The sequence below is a fragment of the Vanessa tameamea genome, chromosome 30 (assembly GCF_037043105.1).
Source record: "Vanessa tameamea isolate UH-Manoa-2023 chromosome 30, ilVanTame1 primary haplotype, whole genome shotgun sequence".
NCBI lineage: Eukaryota > Metazoa > Arthropoda > Insecta > Lepidoptera > Nymphalidae > Vanessa > Vanessa tameamea.
Window position 1 is genome coordinate 769,571 of NC_087338.1, and position 22,637 is coordinate 792,207.

Genomic DNA, 22,637 nt, shown 5'->3' on the forward strand with positions numbered 1-22,637 from the left:
GGCTGGGGTGCAGTACCGGACTAACAGGGGGGCGGAAGGGGCGGCTCGCCCCGGGCCTAGAGTCTTTGGGATCCCCAAATCCATCCGAGTTCGCCTGATCAAATCTACTTTAAAACACTACACTCTACAGCCATCAAGATTTTTTAAGTTGTACTAATAGCGGTATAATTCTTTTAATTTTGATGGACACGTCCAATACGCTGGGAGAATCCCCTTCTTTGTAGCGAATACTTCCCCAGGAATCCATGAATGAATGGGGGCTTCATTCAACTTTGCCTCCACGGGCCTCTGACGGACTTAGTCCGCCACTGCGGGGCTCATGTCATCGTAGGTATAAAAAAGATGACGCTCTGTTTCCAGGCTACCTAACGAACATGCGGTATCTAGCCTAATCTAAATCTGTGCTCAGAACTCTTAAGATTTAAATAATAAACTTATAAAACATGAATATATATATTTTTTAATCTAAGAAATAATTTAAAACTAATCATTGAAGTTATATCTTTTGGTAAGTTATGAAGAAAATCTGTGTTAATGTTTATGACATGAAGACTACACAATGAAGTTGCTCTCTAAACTACCTACCAATCAAGTGTCGAGTCGCTGGAAATAGACAACTTCACACCTTATAGTTCCGTCATCGTCTTTGACATTTGTCTTTTATACTTGTCTTTACTGTAGTTGAGTAAAAGGGGGAGTTGTTACCTCAAAATCTGGGCTCTTACTTCTGACGAGACATTCTTCTTGGGAGCGCTCCATTGGTCTTCACAAATTCGAAGAACGCAGCCAAGGGATGGGTGATGTTACAGGAGAAGGATAATAGTCCGTTAAACTAACTAATTTTGAAGCGCAGCGCACTCACAATGCAGACGTTACCGCGGCCCACACGAGAAGGGAAGTACGTCATACGTCAAAATCATACCATCGACAAAATTATTGACGTTACAATGTATGCATAAACCTAAATACGCTACAATACGTTAATATTATTTTACATAATAATAATTATTATTATTTTATTGTAATATAATTTGCACAATACATACATTGTAATTAAAAACTATTTTATAACTTCTGACGAACCTTTATTTTACTTACACTTAATATTACTTTTTGTGCAGACCCTTAACCCTTATTCTAAAGTAGGGTTCCGTACGTCTAAAGAAAACCCTATCGTCTAATAAAGATCACATGTACGTCAGAATCATTTTTCTCAGATACTAGAGGTATAAAGTTGAATAGCTAATACTGAGAGCTCTGGAGTACCTTGGAGCTGGGAAATCATACCTCTAAGTTTACGCAATTCAAAGATACGGCCGTCTGTCGCATTTCGCATACTTTTACAAAAACACAAAACCTATAGGACACTTCCAAAGCAATATCTTGTAGTACAATTTACTTGGTGATAGGGCTTTGCAAGCCCGTCTGGGTAGGTACCACCCACTCATCAGATATTCTACCGCCAAATCACAGTACTCTGTATTGTTGTGTTCCGGTTAGAAGGGTGAGTGAGCCAGTGTAATCACAGGCACAAGGGACATAACATCTTAGTTTCCAAGGTTGGTGGCGCATAGGTGATGTAAGGAATGGTTAATATTTCTTACAGCGCTTTTGTCTATGGGCGGTGGTGACCACTTACCATCAGGTGGCCCATATGCTCGTCCGCCAACCATTAAAAAAAAAAGTAGGAAAAACATCGTTAATTTGTTAGTATCTGTTTGTCTATCTGTCTGTACCTTGGTGCGCGTCAGACTCGCACATGCACTTTATTTGTGGCATAGGTGGCAAACTCACAAGAGGACCACCTGAAAGTGACTACCATCGTCCATGGACATCTGCAACTTCGACGCTAGATAAAAAAAAATCGCAGTTCAAATCAGGTATCCAATAAAACGCATTTTAATAAAAAATATAATTTAATTATAATACATATAATAGGAATCCAGATCTCGTTAAGAGAGCTGTTTTAATCGTTAAATTTTTATCACAAGTACGAACTAATCACGAGACGCTTTCGGTACAGAAACACTTATATAATAATTGAAATATAAAATCAGTATAGCACCATAGTCATACACATAGTGATATCAATCATAATTGAGCATCATATACAAACAAATATATAATTATATATTATGTACAGTTAGAGAGAAATATATAAAATATTACAAAGGTGTGTTTTCATTGAAACTTTTCACAGTTCTTCAGAAAGTTACCAACAACTAGAGAAACAATTGTTATCAACACCAACGATAATTTAACAGACATATTGATCACTCAGCCTTACTTATAAAGATTGTTTAACAATTGTTTAGTTAAACACTGTCTTCTCTATCTGACATTAACGATTTTACATTTGCAAGAAGAAGACAGCACTCTATATTCAAACACCTTCTTAAAGAATATAAGTAAAGCCAGTCTGTACACAGTATGATACATAAAACGAATTTTTTTTTTTAAAATACAATAAATTCTTTAAGTCGAAGGACTTAAAGAACAGAAAGTATCTTCCAAACTGTAAAAGTATGATTGAAAATATATACGTTTCTAGAGACATTAATATATATTCATGAATGTCTGGTCGCTGGACGATGCAACTTTGAAGTGACACAATATATAAAAATACTATTATTTGTAACACTACAGAACACTATTATTAAAAACTATTTAATCATATTAACGAAAATATTTGTTACAGTTTCGTTCAAAATGTAGTCTATACTGACAAATGTAGAGACTTTTTGTAGATTTTCAGATATAGAAGTATATTTTCAATTGCACCTTGTAATTATTAAGGCCTCAGAGCCAATTCAAGCTTGTTCTGTCCACAAAATATTATTGAAATTCAAAATCAAAAGAAATGCAAATTTATAATTAGTACATTTCCATATTCACATACCTTGACAGAATTTACATATTTATGACTTAAATGTATGTTTATACATAATATATATATATATATATATATATTTAAGTTGACAGAGGGTAAGATGCAGCGTGTTTCGGAGAAGGTTTTAGTGTATAATATTATTATATAAGTATACACATATACACAGTATCACCCGCTTAAAATTTAGACTAATTACTTGACAAGTGAGTTTTGCCTATGGTTTAAATAAAAAAAAAAAAACCACACTTGGCTGTAACAAGCTCAACTTCTTCTTTGTAAAGTCGTGACGAACTGACATTAGAAAAGTATTCAGACTTGAAAGGTCAAATATATAGAAACAAAATTAGCTCACACTTATTTTTTTTTGTATTTTTTCTAAAACAATTGATTTAATTACAAAACTATAATATATATTAATGTGTCTAACTTAAAAACTATGTTTAGATATCATCAAAACGCTTTTAAAAATAATAACTTAAACATAAAAAATATATATAAAACCTCGACTAAATATCAACGTGCACAAATTGTAAATAGGAATCTATCAAAATATCTAAGTTCTATCATTACTGGCCGAGCAAAATGCTGGTATTTATATTCTACAGGAAACAATCTTACTTAATATTTAAAATTACGTGAATTCTAAATGGAAAAAATATTTAATTTTTTTTTTAAGAAATTATATAATATTATTTTTTTAATTAAAAATATAAATATTTGATTTGAGATCGAATGTCACAGAGAGAAAGGAATAACCGATTTGAGATCATAATATTTTTTTAATATTTTTGTCATAGTGTCATTAATTTTAATTACATATTTACTTAATAAAATAATTTCAAAAAATACTGGCCCCTATATTACCCATCGTTTTATACAAATACTTATAACCTAATACAAATAATATCCCAGTTTGCGTAAATTGGAATGTCATTATGGTATTTTCAGATATCTATGATATTACTCCATACAGCCTAAGTCTCCTAAATAAATCCGATACAGATATCTATGGTATTACTTCATACAGCCTAAGTCCCCTGTCATTACCATAACAACTAAATCAATACGATATACATACGAATGTTTGCGAACGTATCGAAGACGTATAATACCGTCTGTTACGTTATATAATTTTAATTTATAAGTAATTTTTTGAAGAAATAATGGACTTATATCAAGGCTGAATGATGTAATACATATACATACAAAACTTGGATGTAGGATGTAGTGCATGTGCTTAAAAATTAAAAAGTACTAATGTCATTTCCAAATGACGTATCCGGGATAGTGCTTTACTGCAAATGAGCAGTGACAATTTAACGTCAAACTGGCATTACAATTAAATTACAAAACATAATATATTAATTATATTTATAAACTTTAAAAACATAACAAAATACATGAAAAAAAAATTAACTAACGCTGTGAGCAAATCTTAATCATTCGTATACTTATATTTAATTCTTATATACAGATATATTTATTAAAAAAAAACTATAATTAATCTATTCAACTGTAAAAATGTGTTCGTTTTATATAAAATATATATTTTTTGTTATTCAAATTTTACAACAAATCTTGCAATATATATTTTTTTAATCTAATATTGCCACAACTGCCCTGTATAATTTTTGAGCATTCATATGTTAAACGTCATATTTATTTGTGACTTAAAGTCAATTAAACTATCAATAAAACCTCTACAATACTTACTCTACATATTAAAATTAAAAAATAATAAATGTTTAAAGTATTACTGGCCGTTAAGTATCAAATAATGCCGCGAAAATATACTTACAACTATTGGCTATTTATTTATTTTAAACTATGATATCTTTTTACGTCATAAATACCAAAGGGGTATAAAACCTGGTCATTAAAATGATAATCTTATATTTTATTTATATAATAATAATAATAAATGTTTATTTCATCAATAACCAACACAGTACAATAACATCACAAAGGTTGACTTCTTCGAGTGCCATGAGCTCCCGCGCCAGAAGAAGTCGCTCTTCCCTAACGCACTCATAATTAAATTCAAAGTTATGAGATGAAACAAGCTAAGAATTACAAAAATACTAATGAAATTAGTTAATGGTAGCGCGCGCGTGTGTGCGTCTGTGTGTGTGTCAATGTCATTGCATTTATTATACAAGTGCCATGCAAGATATTGTAACTGTGATTGAGCAAATTTCGTGTGTGTCTGTATTTTCTTAGCAACACTAGTGTTCCTTCGCTTATTCATATTTTTTGGCTTCTAATCTAATTTTGTGTGTGTGTTTTTTATAATATTACATGTAATACGAAGAGCTTTCTAATGGAACGTAAATCAGTTTCGGTGTAAAGGTTCAATCAATTGTATCAAGATAGAGGGTCGCACTACAAAAGAACGAAAACGTGACAGCGTGACAGCTAACCTTGACACCCGTCAAACGTCACAATACTTTACTAGTGTGCGTGTACTTTGTAGCCAACTTTTGGTCGCTAATTTTTTCGACGCGACAGCTTTGACGATCTATCTTGACATATAAATAATCAATATTACAACTAGGGGATCTATTTGTAATTTTCTAGATCATATTATAACCCAACGATTCTATCAAAATGTCCATTAGGTAAATGTAATTCAATCAATGTTATTACGCTTACTAAGCTTCAAAAAAGGCCCCCCAAATTTGCCGAACATAAATACTGCCCCCCCTAGGGTTAGGCCCTCTGTACCTAAATACGTATTAAGCATTTTATGAACGTTACTGTATTTTGAGCTATCTTAAGAAAAAGTAAAGTATCAGAGCCTACACAATTGGACCAAATAAGGAAAACGCTCGCGCATGCGTGAAACACGAAATTGATACAAAATATTTTTACTTAAATCTCCTGCGCGCTATTCATATTTGAAGTGAAAATATTTTGTTACGGAAATTAGTCGAAATCGAGTGCAACGTTTGTATAACGCTTTAGTGAAACGTTTCTGATGCATAATATAATTTACCGTGAATGGTTCGCGTTCAATAATTTATAAAACATACACTAATGTCGTCTCATGTGTAGTCCGAGGTGATCGGATCGCGCGAAGGCCCTCCGGCACAGGGGGCATGAAAAGGGCCTGTGTCCGGTGTGCTTGCGCGTGTGTCTTGTCAGTTCGTCCGATCTCGCAAATCTCCAACCGCAGCCAGCCCAGCCGCAGCTATATGGTTTTTCACCTGTAATTTGGAATATTTTTATTTGTAGCTACGAATCATTTTATTCGACTATTTTTGGTAATAGGAAGGCAGATGGCAGATGGTAAATGTGCCGCCTGATGGTAAGATAAGTCACCGCCACCCTTAGACATGGACTCAGAAAGAAATATCAATCATTCCTTAGATCACGAACGCGCCACCAACCTTAGGAACTTGATTACTGAAATGGTAACGTCCTGTGGCTAAGTTAATGAAGATATTTGATTGTTTTTTTGTGTTTAGTCTTAAAACTACATATATTATTAGGGGTATCATTTTGATGCGTTTACTTCACAGGCAAATTGTATAATAATACTTAGGAAAAATAAATTGGAAACGCCTGAAAATTACAAAACCAATATACATATAAACTTAAACCCGAAGACGCAGCGTTTTTAGGAGAATTCAGTACAAAGTTAGGAGGTTTCAGTACACAATATTATTAAATTAAGTTTACAATGAATTCTTCATCTACCGTGTAATAGCTTCGAATATATATTTGAAAGATTCTTATTCCTATTCAGGAATCGAACCAGTTGATTTAGGACACCATTCGATCATGTCTAATGAAGATCAAAATCTAGGAAATTATGACACATGTCAAACTCAAGGTAAATGTCAAATTTCAATGTTTAACTAGCCGCGCTTCGCGGTTCGACCCGCTTTTAATTTACACCATTGACGTGTTAAGCTTTAATTTCACGTTCTCGTTAAGATTGTACCATTTTATGTTTATCATGAATTAAGACTTAAGTGATTAATTATCTGTGGTGAAGTTAATTGTTTACAATTCAATGATTCGACGTCTCAAGGTTCGTATCGTAAACGTCACCGCAGTAATATTAATAAGATAATCGGAGTCTCGATACGTCAAATATTTTACACGTAAAGAAATTAATTCACGAGTATCACGAAAATCACGAGACGAATCCTAAATGATATTACGAATTGAAAAATATTTGAGCAGAGACAGCCCGGGGGTGACCGCGTGCATCTTAACCGTTGATTACGGGTTCAAACCCAGGCAGGCACCACTGAATGTTCACGTGCTTAATTTGTGTTTATAATTCATCTCGTGCTCGGCGGTGAAGGAAAACATCGCGAGGAAACCTGCATGTGTCTAATTTCAACGAAATTCTGCCACATGTGTATTCCACCAACCCGCATTGGAGCAGCGTGGTGGAATATGCTCCAAGACCTTCTCCTGAAAGGCAGAGGAGGCCTTAGCCCAGCAATGGGATATTTACAGGCTGCTAATGTTATGTAAATGGAAAATACTTATATTATATTTAAATATATTAAATTAGTGGATTAAGTTGTGTTTTAAAGTATTATTTTTAATTTCTAAGAGGTAGGTTGACTGGCAAATCGGTCAGCTGATTACAAGTGGTCACCACTGACCATAGACATAGCGCTTTAAGAAATATTAACCATTCCTCAACCTTGTCAACTAAGATGTGACTCGCCCTTCGTACCGGAACACAGCAATTCTAAGTACTATTGTTTGGCGGGAGAATACGTATTGAATATTATATATTACCTGTGTGTGTACGCTTATGAGCTTTCAAATGTGAACTTTTCGTGTAAACCTTATGACATCCGGCCACATCGCACTTATGCAACCTCCTTCGACTCTGAGCCTCGCATTCTTTATCTTTCTTATCTGTAACCATTTTTTCCGTTGTAATTTTATCCGTGGTGAATTCCTTCTGAGACAGTTCACTCAGCGAGTCGTTCAGAGCGTTCTGCAAGGCTGTGTTCAGTAAAAAGTTTTTAATTTCCACGTCCGGTGCGTTCGGTTTCAATTGATTCGGAATTGCGAATGGAAGGATTGGCGCGAATAAATTTGACAGATCGATTGATGTTTGCGGAGCGTGATGGTTCGAGGGTTGTTTTAACCTAGAAATAAAAAAGAAATATAAACTTTGACGCGTCAATAGTACAATGGCTTAAGGGCTGTCTAGCGATGCAAAGTCGCAGGATCGATCCTAGCCTTGGGCTATTGTCGTCCACTCCTGACACAAGTGATAAACTTAAAGGGAGTGGTAAATAGGAATATTACGGAAAAATGTAAATTATAATGTTCAATTTAAATTAGAAAGAAAGAAGAAGAAAGAAAAAACATTTATTGACATACACACATATAAAGAAAAAAAAATATACAAAACTGGATATAAAAACAACAGAAACAAAGAAAGATATAATAATAAAGAAAAAATAATTAAATATAATGAATATGACACTTGTGTGCAGTCAAAAGGAGACAGCTCAGGCTATGAGGGATTTTTATCCCTCTGCTGATTTTCAGCCGTCTCCCTTGTAGCCACGCAATGACAGTATCAACTTAAACATAAACATTTGAGGGGCACGGTACGCAATTATTAAGGTTCTCATCTGATGGCACGACAGTCCAATACAAACCAGAGATCAATGAGGTGTTACTGGTCAGGCAAAGGCTCGACGGCCAGAGTTTAATAAATTTTATCTCCAAGGCAAAAAATCCTTCTCATAAAACTCAATATTTTTTAAGTAGCCGATACCGGCATTTGATTTCAGAACTAGGATCAGAATCAAGTCTTAGCTAAATTTTTTTTGTGGCATACAGGAATTACAAAGCCGAGATGGCCCTGTGGTTAGAAAGCGTGCATCTTAACCGATGATTTCGAGTTCAAACCCACGCAGGCACCACTGAATTTTCATGTGCTTAATTTGTGTTTATAATTCATCTCGTGCTCGAATTTCAACGAAATTCTGCCACATGTTAATCCACCAAGCCGCATTGGAGCAGCGTGGTGGAATATGCTCCAATCCTTCTCCTCAATAGAGAGAAGGCCTTAGCCCAGCAGTGGAAAATTTAAAGGCTGCTAATATAATACAGAAATTTGTCTCTCGAAACAGCCATGAGATTGGTTTTCTCGTGACGTGCTCCACGCGCGGCACGGCGGAGCGAATAAGCTAGTCACTGACCAACGAGGTACTTCAAAACGGTACAATTGCGCTCACCTACTGACATTCTTCATTTTCCTCGCACTGCGAAGGTCTGGACCGAGCTTGATCCTTGGCTCATCAAGTTTGGAGCTGAAAATATAACACAATACAGATCTAATTAATTACGATCAAAATCAAATCAAATTACTAGATTACTGGTACTTTAATTATATATTTTTAAATCTGTCAAAGTGTATCGGAGAAGTATTCCTAACATATATTCGACGCTCAGTATCTTACTGTCTAATTAAGTTGTTGCCAATGGTCCACTTACCACTTACCATCAACTGGCATATAGTAGTCTTACGTACTAATAAACCTACAAAATATAAAAAAACAACTCACTCGAACGGTAGTTGAGTTGACGTCGGCTCTTCGATTTTTATCAGTTTCGATGACGTTGGATAACTACTACCTGAAACATTCAAAAATAATAATTAGTAAAAAATTAATAGCCTCATTCGTCTGGTGGCTAGATCACAGGTCACAAGTTATCGGGTAACGAAACATTCTCAGTGACAGTCTGTATTTGGACGTGTCTCCCGTGCCTCGGAAAACACGCTAAATCTTTGGTCTTGTGCCTGAACTCTTTCCGGTCGAGTCAAGTTACCCGTAACACGTTTAATGTTACCTATATAAGTTTTCGATTTTAAGTGTTTATTGATAATTTGATAGTTTAACTATTTCAATAAATAAATAAATAGACAGTGCACCTGTATTGGCGCTGTAATATATCCTGTGTTGGCTAGTCGTCTTGAAATTGGGAGATTGCCAGCCTTTTAAGTTTGCCCTTAAAGTTCAGAGTTAAAGACAAATTCCAGAGGGTGTCTATAGCGAAGATTTCTGAACGAATGCAACTACTACAAAATAGATCGCTCTAGTAACGCCAACGAAAGAATGGCATGACTTAATAAATAGCAGTTTAATTTTATTTATTAGAAGGATCGTCAAGAGAAACGAAAATAGTATTACATAAATACATATTCATTTTATACGTAACTAGCTCATTGTACCGGTTCCGTACCATAACGTCTATATACAAGTTTCAGATTCAAGAACAAACATTTAAAGTATAATTGTTGTTATATTCCGGGTAGGAAAGTTCGAACGTATCCGTTTCTACGAGTATAATAAAATACCGCAGACATTTTAAACAGTGCCGTTTCATAAATTCAAATCATTTGTAAAAAGTACATCGGTAAAGAAAGCATATTATTTTATACAAGATTATATTGATGATAAAAAAGCGTGGAGTTAATGCTTGTTGACTTCCAGACAGGAGACATGACATACATATATAATTGTATTTAAATAACATGACTATTTTTAGATGTTGAAAAAGAGTAACTACTGAGTTGTTGTCAGTTCTTCTCGGTAGAATCTACATTCCGAACCGGTGGTAGCGTCACTTAATATAGTTTGTTAAATGACGATTCAAAAGTGCTTGTAAAAGCCTACTTGAATAAAGTATATTTTGATTTTGATTTTCGATTCACGCTATTTATTGATGAAAACCGCATGGAAATGCGTTACGTAGTTTAAAAGATCGTATCGTACAAACTATGCAAAGAAACACCAATCACATCAAATATTCCTTTAGATCAATTAATATTAAAAAAAGTTTTTAAATATGATTTCCGTAATATAATCTCAATGATCATTGGTCGCCCATCGCGTCATCGACTGCCGCTGACCAATGACCATTCAGATAAAATATCACTTACGACTTTAATCACTATTATGAAAATGGATTTTATACGTCAATATTTTTGGGCAAGCACTGCTAAATTTGTCCACTCGTGCCTTGGATTTCTCGCTCGCCGGTGAAGGAAAACATCACGAGAAAAGACAAATACCTATTGAGGCAAGCCAGTCGGTTCTGATCCTTGAAGTCATCCCGATAAAGCAATAACAAGCGTATAAAACTCGAATCGAATTTAAATATCGACGAAAGAAAAAAAAAGTTCGCTTATTGAATTTTTGGGACTAATATACAACTCTTGGTTTAGGCGTTTCTTTAAATAGATAAAAATTTACAGACCGTTAGTTTTTGTTACACAAATAATTTAGGACTAGTTATCGCACGCGGCTTTGCTCGCGTTTACGTATTTCTTATCCGATGTCTCTCTCCAAACAGCAATAGACAGACAGACTTACTTTCGCATTCGTAATATAAGTAAGTATGGTATGATTTCTGCAGACTCGACTAGCTTAGTCCATGGTCGGAGCATTGACGGTGTAAAGAGTAGCTTATGGGTGATGATCACAATAAGTGGTCACCATTTAATAACCAACCGATATAAAATATAATAAATTACAGGTTGTAATATACCATTCGCCCTCCACAAGCATTAGCAGCCTGTAAATTTCACACTGCTGGGCTAAAGGCCTCCTCTCCCGTTGAGGAGAAGGTTTGGAGCATATTCCACCACGCTGCTCCAATGCGTGTTGGCGGAATACACATGTGGCAGAATTTCGTTGAAATTAGACACATGCAGGTTTCCTCACGATGTTTTCCTTCACCGCCGAGCACGAGATGAATTATAAACACAAATTAAGCACATGAAAATTCAGTGGTGCCTGCCTGGGTTTGAATCCGAAATCATCGGTTAAGATGCACGCGTTCTAACCACTGGGCCATCTCGGCTTTACAATTTTGCGATTAAATAAAAACAATTTCATAACAATAGGTTTGGAACAATTCCACAAAAACCAAGGGTGACCAGCTTCTCATAATAATCACGCAATACTAATTGATCTTAAATCAACACGCAATTATTGCATACATTTTATTAAAACGGCGGGCCGTATTTAATCGTTTATTATACTTAGATTCCATCAAATATTCCTCCTAATAATATTATAAGTACGAGAGTTTGAATGGACGTATGATTTTTACCCAATCGCGCCAGAACTGCTGAACGGATCCGAATGAATTTTGGTATTTATAAAATGTACAGTTTCCGTGGATAATCCCAGTGTAATCACAGGCACAAGGGACATAACATCTTAGTTCCCAAGGTTGGTGGCGCATAGGTGATGTAAGGAATGGTTAATATTTCTTACAGCGCCTTTGTCTATGGGCGGTGGTGACCACTTACCATCAGGTGGCCCATATGCTCGTCCGCCAATCAATGCCATAAAAAAAAAAAATATATTGGCTTAATTTTCACAGAGCGTAGTGTTTAGGGGCATGACATCTGTTACTTTTTCTGCCGAGAAATTACACCGGTCCTTTGGGATATAGCATATATATATGTTTAGTTACAATTGATAAAGTCTGAAACCATTGGACCGATTTTAATAATTCTTGTACCATCGGGAAGCTGATTTATCCAGGATTAATATAAGCTATTTTTTCAGTAATATTAAGATAAAGTCTAAATTGGGTAAAACAAGTCGGAAGTCGAAGAGCTAACTGACACTTCTATCCGCTGAGCACTGATAAAATTGTCCATTACACATAAAACAAGATCTTTAGTATATCTAAAAGATTTTTTTTTTTTTAAATTTCAAAACAGAAAAAATGAGTAAACAATACATACATAACTTCGAAAAATGGCGTTTGGTGGAAAGACTTTGTGCAGGCTCGTCTAGATAGGTACCTACTGTTGTATCAGTTCAAAGGGTTAATGAGCCACTATAATAAGCACAAGGGAATAACATCTCAGTACCCAATCGTCACGTCACAGAAAGACCCTGTGACGTGACGATTGGGGACTGTTGACCTGTTTCGCCGAGAAGATCGGGGAGAAGGCGTCTTCACTATGGACATCTTCTCCTCCCGCCATAAATGTCGTCGGGGCTAGGGGGTCTCTGTACCCTGAGAAGCCCTAGGAATTGGAGGCCCGCAGAGATGGGCCTACGTGACGTCACGATAGTATGTGCAAGGATCCCGGAACGTCCCCCGAAAATACGGAGTGGGTACTGCTGGTTTTTTAGTGGGTATTCCGGCGCCTTAATCGCCGGCGTGCCGCTATATCATATGGGGTAAACGCGTAATGAGTTTTTACAGCGAGAAAAATAATATCTCAGTTCCTAAGGTTAATATGTCTTACAGCCCCCTTTAACATCAGGTGGCCGATTTGCCCGTGCATTCATAGGAATCTAAAAACAACCAACCCCTAACAAATGTTACGAAGGTCGACGCAAACCAGCCAATCGCAAATCAATACATCATTGTATTGTGCAACAACTCATTAGCGTCAGGTATAAATGATTTTTACATGTGAGATTTTAATTTGTTAATAACCAAATTGAACTGACCGGCGGAGTTACGAACGAAAACCTTGTCACAGGAAGGATGTTTTGACTTTTCGCAGTCGGAAATTTGGTGTTATAAGTCAACTATGTATCAATCCGATTTATATATCCTGCATAGTAATTAACACGTATTCAATGTTTTTATCCATATTAATAAATTCGGAGACGTTCTTCGTAATTCCCGTTTGAAAAAACTACTAAAGCGATATACGTACATCATTTAAGTAGGACTTTGTGTAGCTCCTCTGGGTAGGTATGAACTATTTATCAGATATTCTTTCCCATAACAGCAGTGCTTAGTACTGTTGTGTTTCAGTTTGAAGGTTCAGTACAACTACACGCACATGGAACGTAACATGTTGGTTCCCAATGAGGAAAATGTCGAATTTGAATGTTTTATGAAGCCGCGCTTCGTGACGTGACAAGCGTGACTTTCTATTTCTTCGGGTACTTTTATCATATATAAAGCTTTATTGAATACAAAAGCACTGTTTGGTGCCTTCATTAAAACGCTATTTATAGCTGTGTTACCGCTATTCAACGGTAGATGGCGACACTTGGCCGATGTCGCAACGCGAAATGTCCCGGAGTACAATGGTGTTATTATCGTTTATATTATTAGCCTTGTTAGTGTAATGTTCTGACATATTTATAACTTAATCCGAGCTTAGTAACTTAGGTAGCTTTTAGGTTACGGCTTCAGTGACGCGGTTTCAATGGGAGCGGTTTAAGCTTGGGCATAACAGTGTTCATTTTCCAATGTGTAATATTGAAAGATCGCAACAGATTAACAAAACATGATATACTAGTTGTGGCCCGAGGCTTCGGGCGCATTTTGGGGGTCGTCAGGTGTTACGTATAAAAAATATTTATTTGTTTATTTATTTATTTGAAACACAAAAATAAACAATGCAATCAAAAGTTCACGGACCATACACCACTAAAGGTATTTATAGCACTATTGATATTTACTATTCTATGTGTGTGTGAGTTCCTCCTGCTTAGCCTGCTGCTCAAGCCGGGTACGTCCTCGAGGTCTTCTTACTGGGGCGTGTCCTCAACGGTAGCTTCTGCTACCGGGTCAAAAGTCCCTCATTAGGGTTCAAGCTTGCTTTGATAGAACATTTTATCAAATTCGATTCGTCTGTTTTTCAATGAAAACGTAACAGACAGATAGATAGACAGTTACTTTCGCATCACTACACAGTATGAAACAAAGTCGCTACCGCTGTCTGTCCGTCCCTATATATGCTTAGATCTCTAAAATTACATAACAGATCTTCATGCGTTTTTTTTTTGTAGTTCGTGATTCAAGAGAAACGTTTATATGTAGAGAAGCACTGATAATTTTAAAGGTTTCAAATGTGATGTCGTAAATAAACACATTTTTATTACGCTTACATTGCGAATCATTGATTACGATTAATGAAATATTAATAATCATTATACTAGTATAACACTCCCTTACAAATTCAAACGTTCACAATTCGATTTTGTAATAAAATAAACATTTTCAAATTAAATAAGATGTGAAGTTGTCTATTTCGAGCGACTCGACACTTGATTGGCGGTTTAGCGAGCAACTTCATTGTGTAGTTTTAACGACACGCTGCGCGCGCATCATAAAAATTCAATCACATAATTTATTTTTTAACTCAAATAACAGTTATATTATAACGAACATACACTATACGTCAGACATATTTGTAAGGCCCGATACAAACACGAATAACATTGATTTATTGATATCCATTAAGATCGCTTTCCGCTCCTCTCGTCACCCTATCACCCAACCATTATACAATCCCCTAATAGCGGTTTGAATAGCACCTAACTCACAAATAATTAGTGTCGACAACAATTTACTATTGAATAACATCAACGTTGGTTTGTTGCATAATAATTATATATAAACATATATATATATAGTATTATATAGAGATACATATTTTTTCCAGATTAACGTAAAATCTATTAATCCTTATTATATGTAACTTTCGTGGTACGATAGTTTGCAGTTCAAAACAGTCTGTAATATGTCAATCAATCAAATCAAAAATCACTAGAGCTGAGATTATGATCGGTAGAGGTAGAGGGAGAGGTAGAGGGGCGGGCGATTAAGTCGCCTGATGGTAAGTGGTCACCACCGTCCATAGACATTGACGCATAAATATTAACCATTACAACGCCAAAGCCCCACCGACATTGGGAACTAAGATGTTATGTCCCTTGTGCCCGTGGTTACACTGGTTCACTCACCCTTCATGCCTGAACACAACTATTTTAAACAAGTATTTTTCGTGGTAGAATATCTGACGAGTGGGTGGTACCTGCCTACCTTAACTGGCTATACTGTGTCTATATTATCCAACCGATTGACAAACACATTTCTTGGACACACACATTGACGCTACTAAATCAAAATATACTTTTGTTCAAGTAGGCTTTTACAAGTATTTTTGAATCGTCATTTTACATATAAAGTAAAAGCTACCGCCAGTTCGAAATATAGAAGTCATTTCTAACATTTTTAATATAGAATTAGTAATTAAATTAAAATTAAAAAGTAATTAATTATTCAGACAGGAGACATAACATACATATATAATTGTATTCAACTAACATGACTGTATTTTTAGATGTTGAAAAAGATTAACTACTGAGTTTCTTGCCGGTTCTTTTCGGTGGAATTTACATTCCGAACCGGTGGTAGCTTCATTTAATATAGTTTGTTAAATTATTCAAAATTGCTTGTAAAAGCCTATTTGAATAAAGTATATTTTGATTTGATTTGAATAGGAATATATATTAATCATCCCTTACGTTGTTTAAGCGTTACTGAACATAACCTGATCCATCTCCCCACACAGACACACACATAAGCGAGACGAGTATGGCTAGACTAGTATTATATACTTAAAACTCCCATAATATAAGACTTTATTAGTATAAAACTGGGTTTATTACAAGTTGTAACAGTTTGGAGGTTATTGCTGTTTGAACTCCGACCTCTTGCGGAGGGAAGCGGCCGTCATAAGCGACTGTGCCACTGGCTTCGTTTACAAGTGGCGCGCATATTGATACGGATGACGACTAGTGATGTTAATCGAGAATATCGATAGTCATATTTTTTATTTTTAAATTTAATCGGTCACTTGGGATGGTGATCAATCACAGTAGATACAGTAAAGAATTATAATTATTTATCACTAGCTGAACCTGCGACTTTACACGCGCGAAATTTATAAAACTATACCTATGGCACACAGTTCGTCGCTCCCCATTTTCCCCGAGAAGTGAATTAAAAGTAGCCAAACAACAAAGTAACAGACAGAGTTAGTTTCACATTTATCATATTGGTATATATTATGGCATATTGCATGGGAATTATGGCATATTTAATGGTCTTAGTGTACTTGACTTTCGTACTGGACTTTCTGTTACAATGATTGTCAGAGAGGATCAGGGCTAAGTCGCCAGGTTTACGAGTACAGCCAGGGCTAGATCACGAATTAGGCAGAGTAGGTATCAGCCAAGCGGTTCTAGAATAGCTACAGGCAGGCAGGCAAATAGGAAAATAAGATTATAAAGTTCATTGGTAATGTAATTGTTGTAAAATTGTTCTCAAAATTAATGAAATAGTATACTTTTGATATACAGCAAAAAAATAAAGGTTTTGTGCGAGAAAAACAAGGACTACTCGTTACGGTAACACGCTAAAGAGATCACGTGACGCGCGCTGAAGAGACAGAGAAGGTACTGCTGGTTTTTAATTGAGTATTCCGGTGTACTAATCGTTCTTCATACTACCCCACTCTACGTGGGGGAAACGCGTAATGCCATTTTCCAGTAAACAAAGAAGGATAAAGGGGCTGAAGTTTACCTTTATGACACAAACGAAGCGATAAGAATTAAAACAGCTTCGTTGGTGACCGAAAGGTAATTTTTTCGCAATTTCCATAATGACGATCAAAGGTTATTCACCTCAACATATGATATCGTGTCAAACCGATATCAAATATTATTTAACTGCATGTACCTTGTGTTGGAACAGCCTAGAGTTATTACTTTGATATAATAATTATTATTATCTATTATAATAAATAAGATACGTTTTCTTTGTAAAACCAATATAACTAACTGAAAGATCTACTAAACCAATATACGTAAAACTTATACCAGAAATGCAGCGCGCTTCTGAGAATATATTAGTATATATAATATTATTAAATAAGTTAGACCCGCTTTAAATTTTAACCATTACGTGCAGGGCCGGACCGTAAGTTTAGGGGGCCCTGGGCTAACACTACTTAGGGGCCCACCTAAGACATATCTGAACGTAGACTTGAATTAAATTAATTGAATGGGTTTAATTAATTGCAGGATTCGCAGGGCTGCAAACCATACGATCTGTTTAATTTAATACAGTTATGGATTACTTCGCATTATCGTATATTTTTGACTTTGTCTTGACTTAGTTGGGGCCCCTTGAATCCACGGGGCCCTGGGCTGAAGCCCAAACAGCCATACAGTAGATCCGGCCCTGATTATGTGACAAGCGTGACTTTTATATTATAATAGATTATATTTAAAAACAAAAATATTCAATTCAACGAAAAAAAATTAAAACGACATCGATAATCTCTACACACGTTACTACATCCAACGGTAACGTTACGGGCGTGGCTGATGAACACCGACCTACTTAATGCGTCGTTAGAAATTACACTAGCCGTTAGCAGTGGTTTTACTCGATATTACCATATTGGTTTACTGTATTTATATATATTTTTTTATACTAGCGATCCGCCCCGACTTCGCACGTTTGAAATTTATTCATTCAAAAAATTCAATTATATAAATATATCCTATAGAATTCAGGACTAATGTTGCTTTCGAACAGTGATAACATATTCAGAATTGTATTGTTAGTTCCGAGGGTAACGCCCTACATACAAACAAACAAACTGTACTTTTATATTATTGGTGTAGGCTAGCTGAACCCGTGACTTTACCTGCGTGAAGTTCTTTATGAAACTTCCTATATAAACCTTCATCAGCAATTCTACCAAATGAAGCCTATGTCCTTTCTTAGGGCTTAATCTTACTCCTTACTTTACTTCATTAAAATCCGTTCAGTAGCGCAGCTTTAAAAGCGTAACAGACAGACAGACAGATATATTTTGGCATTTATAATATCAGTATAGATGAGCTGGCTCTTGGCTTCGTTTCGTCGTTTCGCTACGTAAAAAATGACAAACCAAAGAAATTTTGCTGTTTTATCTTACATCTTTAGAGGTGGACGAACAAATCGGCCACCTGATGGTAAGTGGTCACCACAACTCACAGCCATTTGCACTGTAAGAAATATTAACCATTCCTTACATCGCCAATGAGCTACCAACCTTGGGAACTAAAATATTATGTCCCTTGTGCCTGTAGTTACACTGGCTCACTCACGATAGTTATATAATAGTAACATAGTTACCGTAAATAATATAAGGGGTAGGTTGAGGGCCGGATAAATAGGAGTAGGGCTCCTATTTATCCGGCCCTGAACCGAACTGAACCGAAATTGACGAAATTTGGTGTAGAGAAGCTTGAACTTCAAGGAGGGACATAGGCTACAACCCGAGCAAATCCGCAGGCGACAACTACTCATCTATAATCGCCTGCCCGATATTGGGCACAATAGCCAAGTCTCAGGCCACACTAGCCAACTGTGCGGTATATATTATAGTCCACAAGTCTAAAGTGAATTCAAAACACTGAAAGTCTATTTGGGGTTTGATTCGAAGACCAGCAGCCTCACAGCGACCGACCAACGAGGCAGCCAACCTACATAACGACGATTGGGTAACGAACCTTATTTATTAACGATTTAAACATAAAATTTAAATATATTGAACGAATACAGTATATTATGGAAATATATATAGAGTTATATTACTTGATGCGTGAACATTTACCATTTAAAGACAGACAGAAAGATTGTGATAATTATAATTGTAAATTTTTAATAAAACAGTTACAACCATACTACACATATGATGAGGAAAGTATTGTTTGTCTGTATTTTGAATTCAGTTTTTTTTTTCGTAACGAGCAGGAGGCTCATCTGAGGGAATGTGTATTCACAGTAGCATTGATCATTGGATAAAATCAGTGATAATCATTGTATGTGCACAAGACGTAAGGATAAACTTTGAACGCCAAGTTTCCGACTCCGCAAAGTCAATAAATCATTCTCGGGGCAAGGTATCCGCTTCTATAATAAATTTCCGCAGACATTATTAACTTTGCCGTTTCATAGATTCAAGTCAATTGTAAAAAATACATCGGTAAAGAAGGCATATTATTCGATACAAGATTATATAGATGATAAAAAAGCGTGGAGTTAATGCTTGTTGACTTCCAGGCAGGAGACATAACATACATATATAATTGTATTTAACTAACATGACTGTATTTTTAACCGACTTCAAAAAGGAGGAGGTTATCGATTCGTCTGTATTTTTTTTTTATGTTTATTACCTCAGAACTTTTGACTGGGTCAACCGATTTTGATGTTTTTTTTTTTATTTGAAAGCTAGTGCTTCCCGTGTGGTCCCATTTCTGATGATGGTATCCATGAGAAAACTATATAAGTCTTAAATTTGCATTAAGTATGTGCGCTGATGATGATGAAAACTCTTCGATGTCTAAATGCAGGCAAAGTCAAAATGCTTCACTTATTATGTTTACTCAATTAGCAAAAAATACATTTTATACAATTGATGATTGATACTTAAAGTAAATATTTCAATATTTTTCAAACGGTGACTACGTTTTTCGATGTTTTCACTGTTCAAAACTTTTTTCATGTAAAGTCGCATTTTTGAAAGCCTATTTTTGCGCTCTTGGCAAGTTTCTTATGAAATTATCCTCGACGTAGATTTTCTCTGTTGAAATAGGCGTTTCTCCCTGATTTCGTTCGTTTCATTTAATCGGCGCTGTCTCATATGAGCAGCACGCTTAGTAGGTCTACCCATATTAAATATCAGAAAAAATAGTAAGTGTACTTCAGATTCACTAAAAATCAAATAATAAACAAAAATTTTGACAAAAAAAAACCGACTTCCAAAGAAACAAATTAATATGCTCTAAAAAGTAAAAAAATTATTACGTATTATTCTACAACTTAATAATCAAGTTACTTACCAATATGTAGGTACGATCTTTATGTTTCTACGCAAGAAGATAAGTATGTACCTACCCACTTTAAATCTGTTTTGTGTTAAGTTACATACCTATGAATAACAACCAATGATCAAAATATTTTTTAGATTTATCCTATGTAAAATGTATATAAAAATATTTAGACAACTTAAAAGTCAACAAAGTAATTACGATATTATAATATAGTTACAATTATTGTTATTTTTGGAGTCGGTGTCAGCCAAGGTAGGTTTGTAAATGCATAATATAACCCAAATTTGTAAATCTGGTCCATCGAGAAGTATACTTCTTCTTGATCTTTTAATGTATTTGATTTTTTTTAATCCTATACGTAGGTACATAGCCGTCCTCTATAATTAATGAATGAATAAAAATCGCAATCAAAATTGATTGTTTCTGCAACCATGTCTATCGCCAGGAGTACACTGCGGTAATAAAATTCATGAACTCTTCTCCTTTGCTTGTGTTTAATGTGTTTGTGTTAATGTGGTTGTTCGTATAAAATTTGCTAGGTATATTGAGCCGAGATGGCTCAGTGGTTAGAACGCATGCATCTTAACCGATGATTTCGGGTTCAAACCCAGGCAGGCACCACTGAATGTACATGTGCTTAATTTGTTTATAATTCATCTCGTGCTCGGTGAAGGAAAACATCGTGAGGAAACCTGCATGTGTCTAATTTCAACGAAATTCTGCCACATGTGTATTCCACCAACCCGCATTGGAGCAGCGTGGTGGAATATGCTCCATACCTTCTCCTCAACGGGAGAGGAGGCCTTAGCCCAGCAGTGGGAAATTTACAGGCTGATTATGTTTTTTATTATATTGTAGCGTTACCTAGAAGCGTGCGTAGAAGATTTGGACATTTCACCACGCTGCTCCAGTACTGGTTGGTGGAATACACATGTGGCAGAATTTCGTTGAAATTAAAAATATTTTCAGTCAAGATACACTGGGTAGGCACCACCTACTCATCAGATATTCTACCGCCAAACAGCAGTACTCAGTATTATTGTGTTCCGGTTTAAAGGGTGATCCAGTGTAACTACAGGGACGTAATGTCTCAGTTACCAAGATTGGTGGCGCATTCGCGATATACCTAAGGAACGGTCAATATTTCTTACAGCGTCTCTATGTCTCTATGGCTCGTCCGAGAACATGTAGCTTAAAAAACAAATGGAGCACACGGCGTTTGAATCGAAATTCGGTTGAACGTATTTTAAAACGATTTTCAACCGATCACTGATATAAACAATCACATAACGATCGCCTCAAATCTACACTATAAGACATGATTACGAAATACACGATGCAAGTTTTTGCGAATATATCGAGGAAAGAATTCCGTTCGTTAAGTGCTGAATACATTTCCTATTCAGAATTTTTACTGTGAAATCACGAAGCCGAAATGGCACGGTGGTCGGAGCGCGCGAATCGTTGCTGATGGTTGCAAGTTATGCACCAGTATTTATTTTTACTGACTTTCGAAGGATATGCTGGTAGTATTGAAGTAAATGATTCAAGAATTCTTAAGGCATCACTATTTATGTGCAATATGGCGGGAGGGCTTTATGCAAATCTGGGTAGGTACCATCCGTTCATCAGATAAGCAACCGCCAAACACCAATATTAAGTACTATTGTGTTCCCGTTTAAAGGGTGAGTGAGCCAATGTAACTACAGTTCCTATGGTTGGTGCCGCATTGGCAGTGTTAGCAGTGGTGACCACTAACCATCAGGTGGTCCCTTTATCCGTCCACCTACCTAAGATTTTTATATAAAACAATACAAATGGCGATCTTATCACGTAACGTGACTACCTTTGAGTAGAATACTGGTATTTGAAGTTACGGTGAGACGGTAGACAAGAGTCCATATATTATATGTAAATTCTTTAAAATAAATATACAATACTCATACAAATATATACAAAACTAGTTTAAACTCGCGGCTCCGCCCACATTTTAGAGATTGATGGTCAAGTACCTATATCAGCCATAAAATATCTTCTATGACGATTAACAATGTATACTAATTATATATATATATATAATA

General features: G+C 35.7%; 1 protein-coding gene across 2 annotated transcripts in view; it reads right to left on the reverse strand.

Moving 5' to 3' along the window:
• Window positions 1-5,572: 5,572 nt before the first annotated feature.
• LOC113391709 (Krueppel-like factor 3) overlaps window positions 5,573-22,637 on the reverse strand; it is a 56,855-nt gene continuing 39,790 nt past the window's right edge. Inside the window, exons 6-9 of one of the 2 annotated variants that reach the window (XM_064220027.1) lie at window positions 9,448-9,517; window positions 9,118-9,192; window positions 7,655-8,013; window positions 5,573-6,096 (exon numbers count right to left, since the gene is read on the reverse strand). In XM_064220027.1, coding sequence (XP_064076097.1) covers window positions 5,924-6,096; window positions 7,655-8,013; window positions 9,118-9,192; window positions 9,448-9,517 — 677 coding nt within the window. In that variant the 3' untranslated portion in view covers window positions 5,573-5,923. The remainder of the gene's footprint in view (window positions 6,097-7,654; window positions 8,014-9,117; window positions 9,193-9,447; window positions 9,518-22,637) is intronic. The other variant, XM_064220026.1, reaches the window with a different exon arrangement.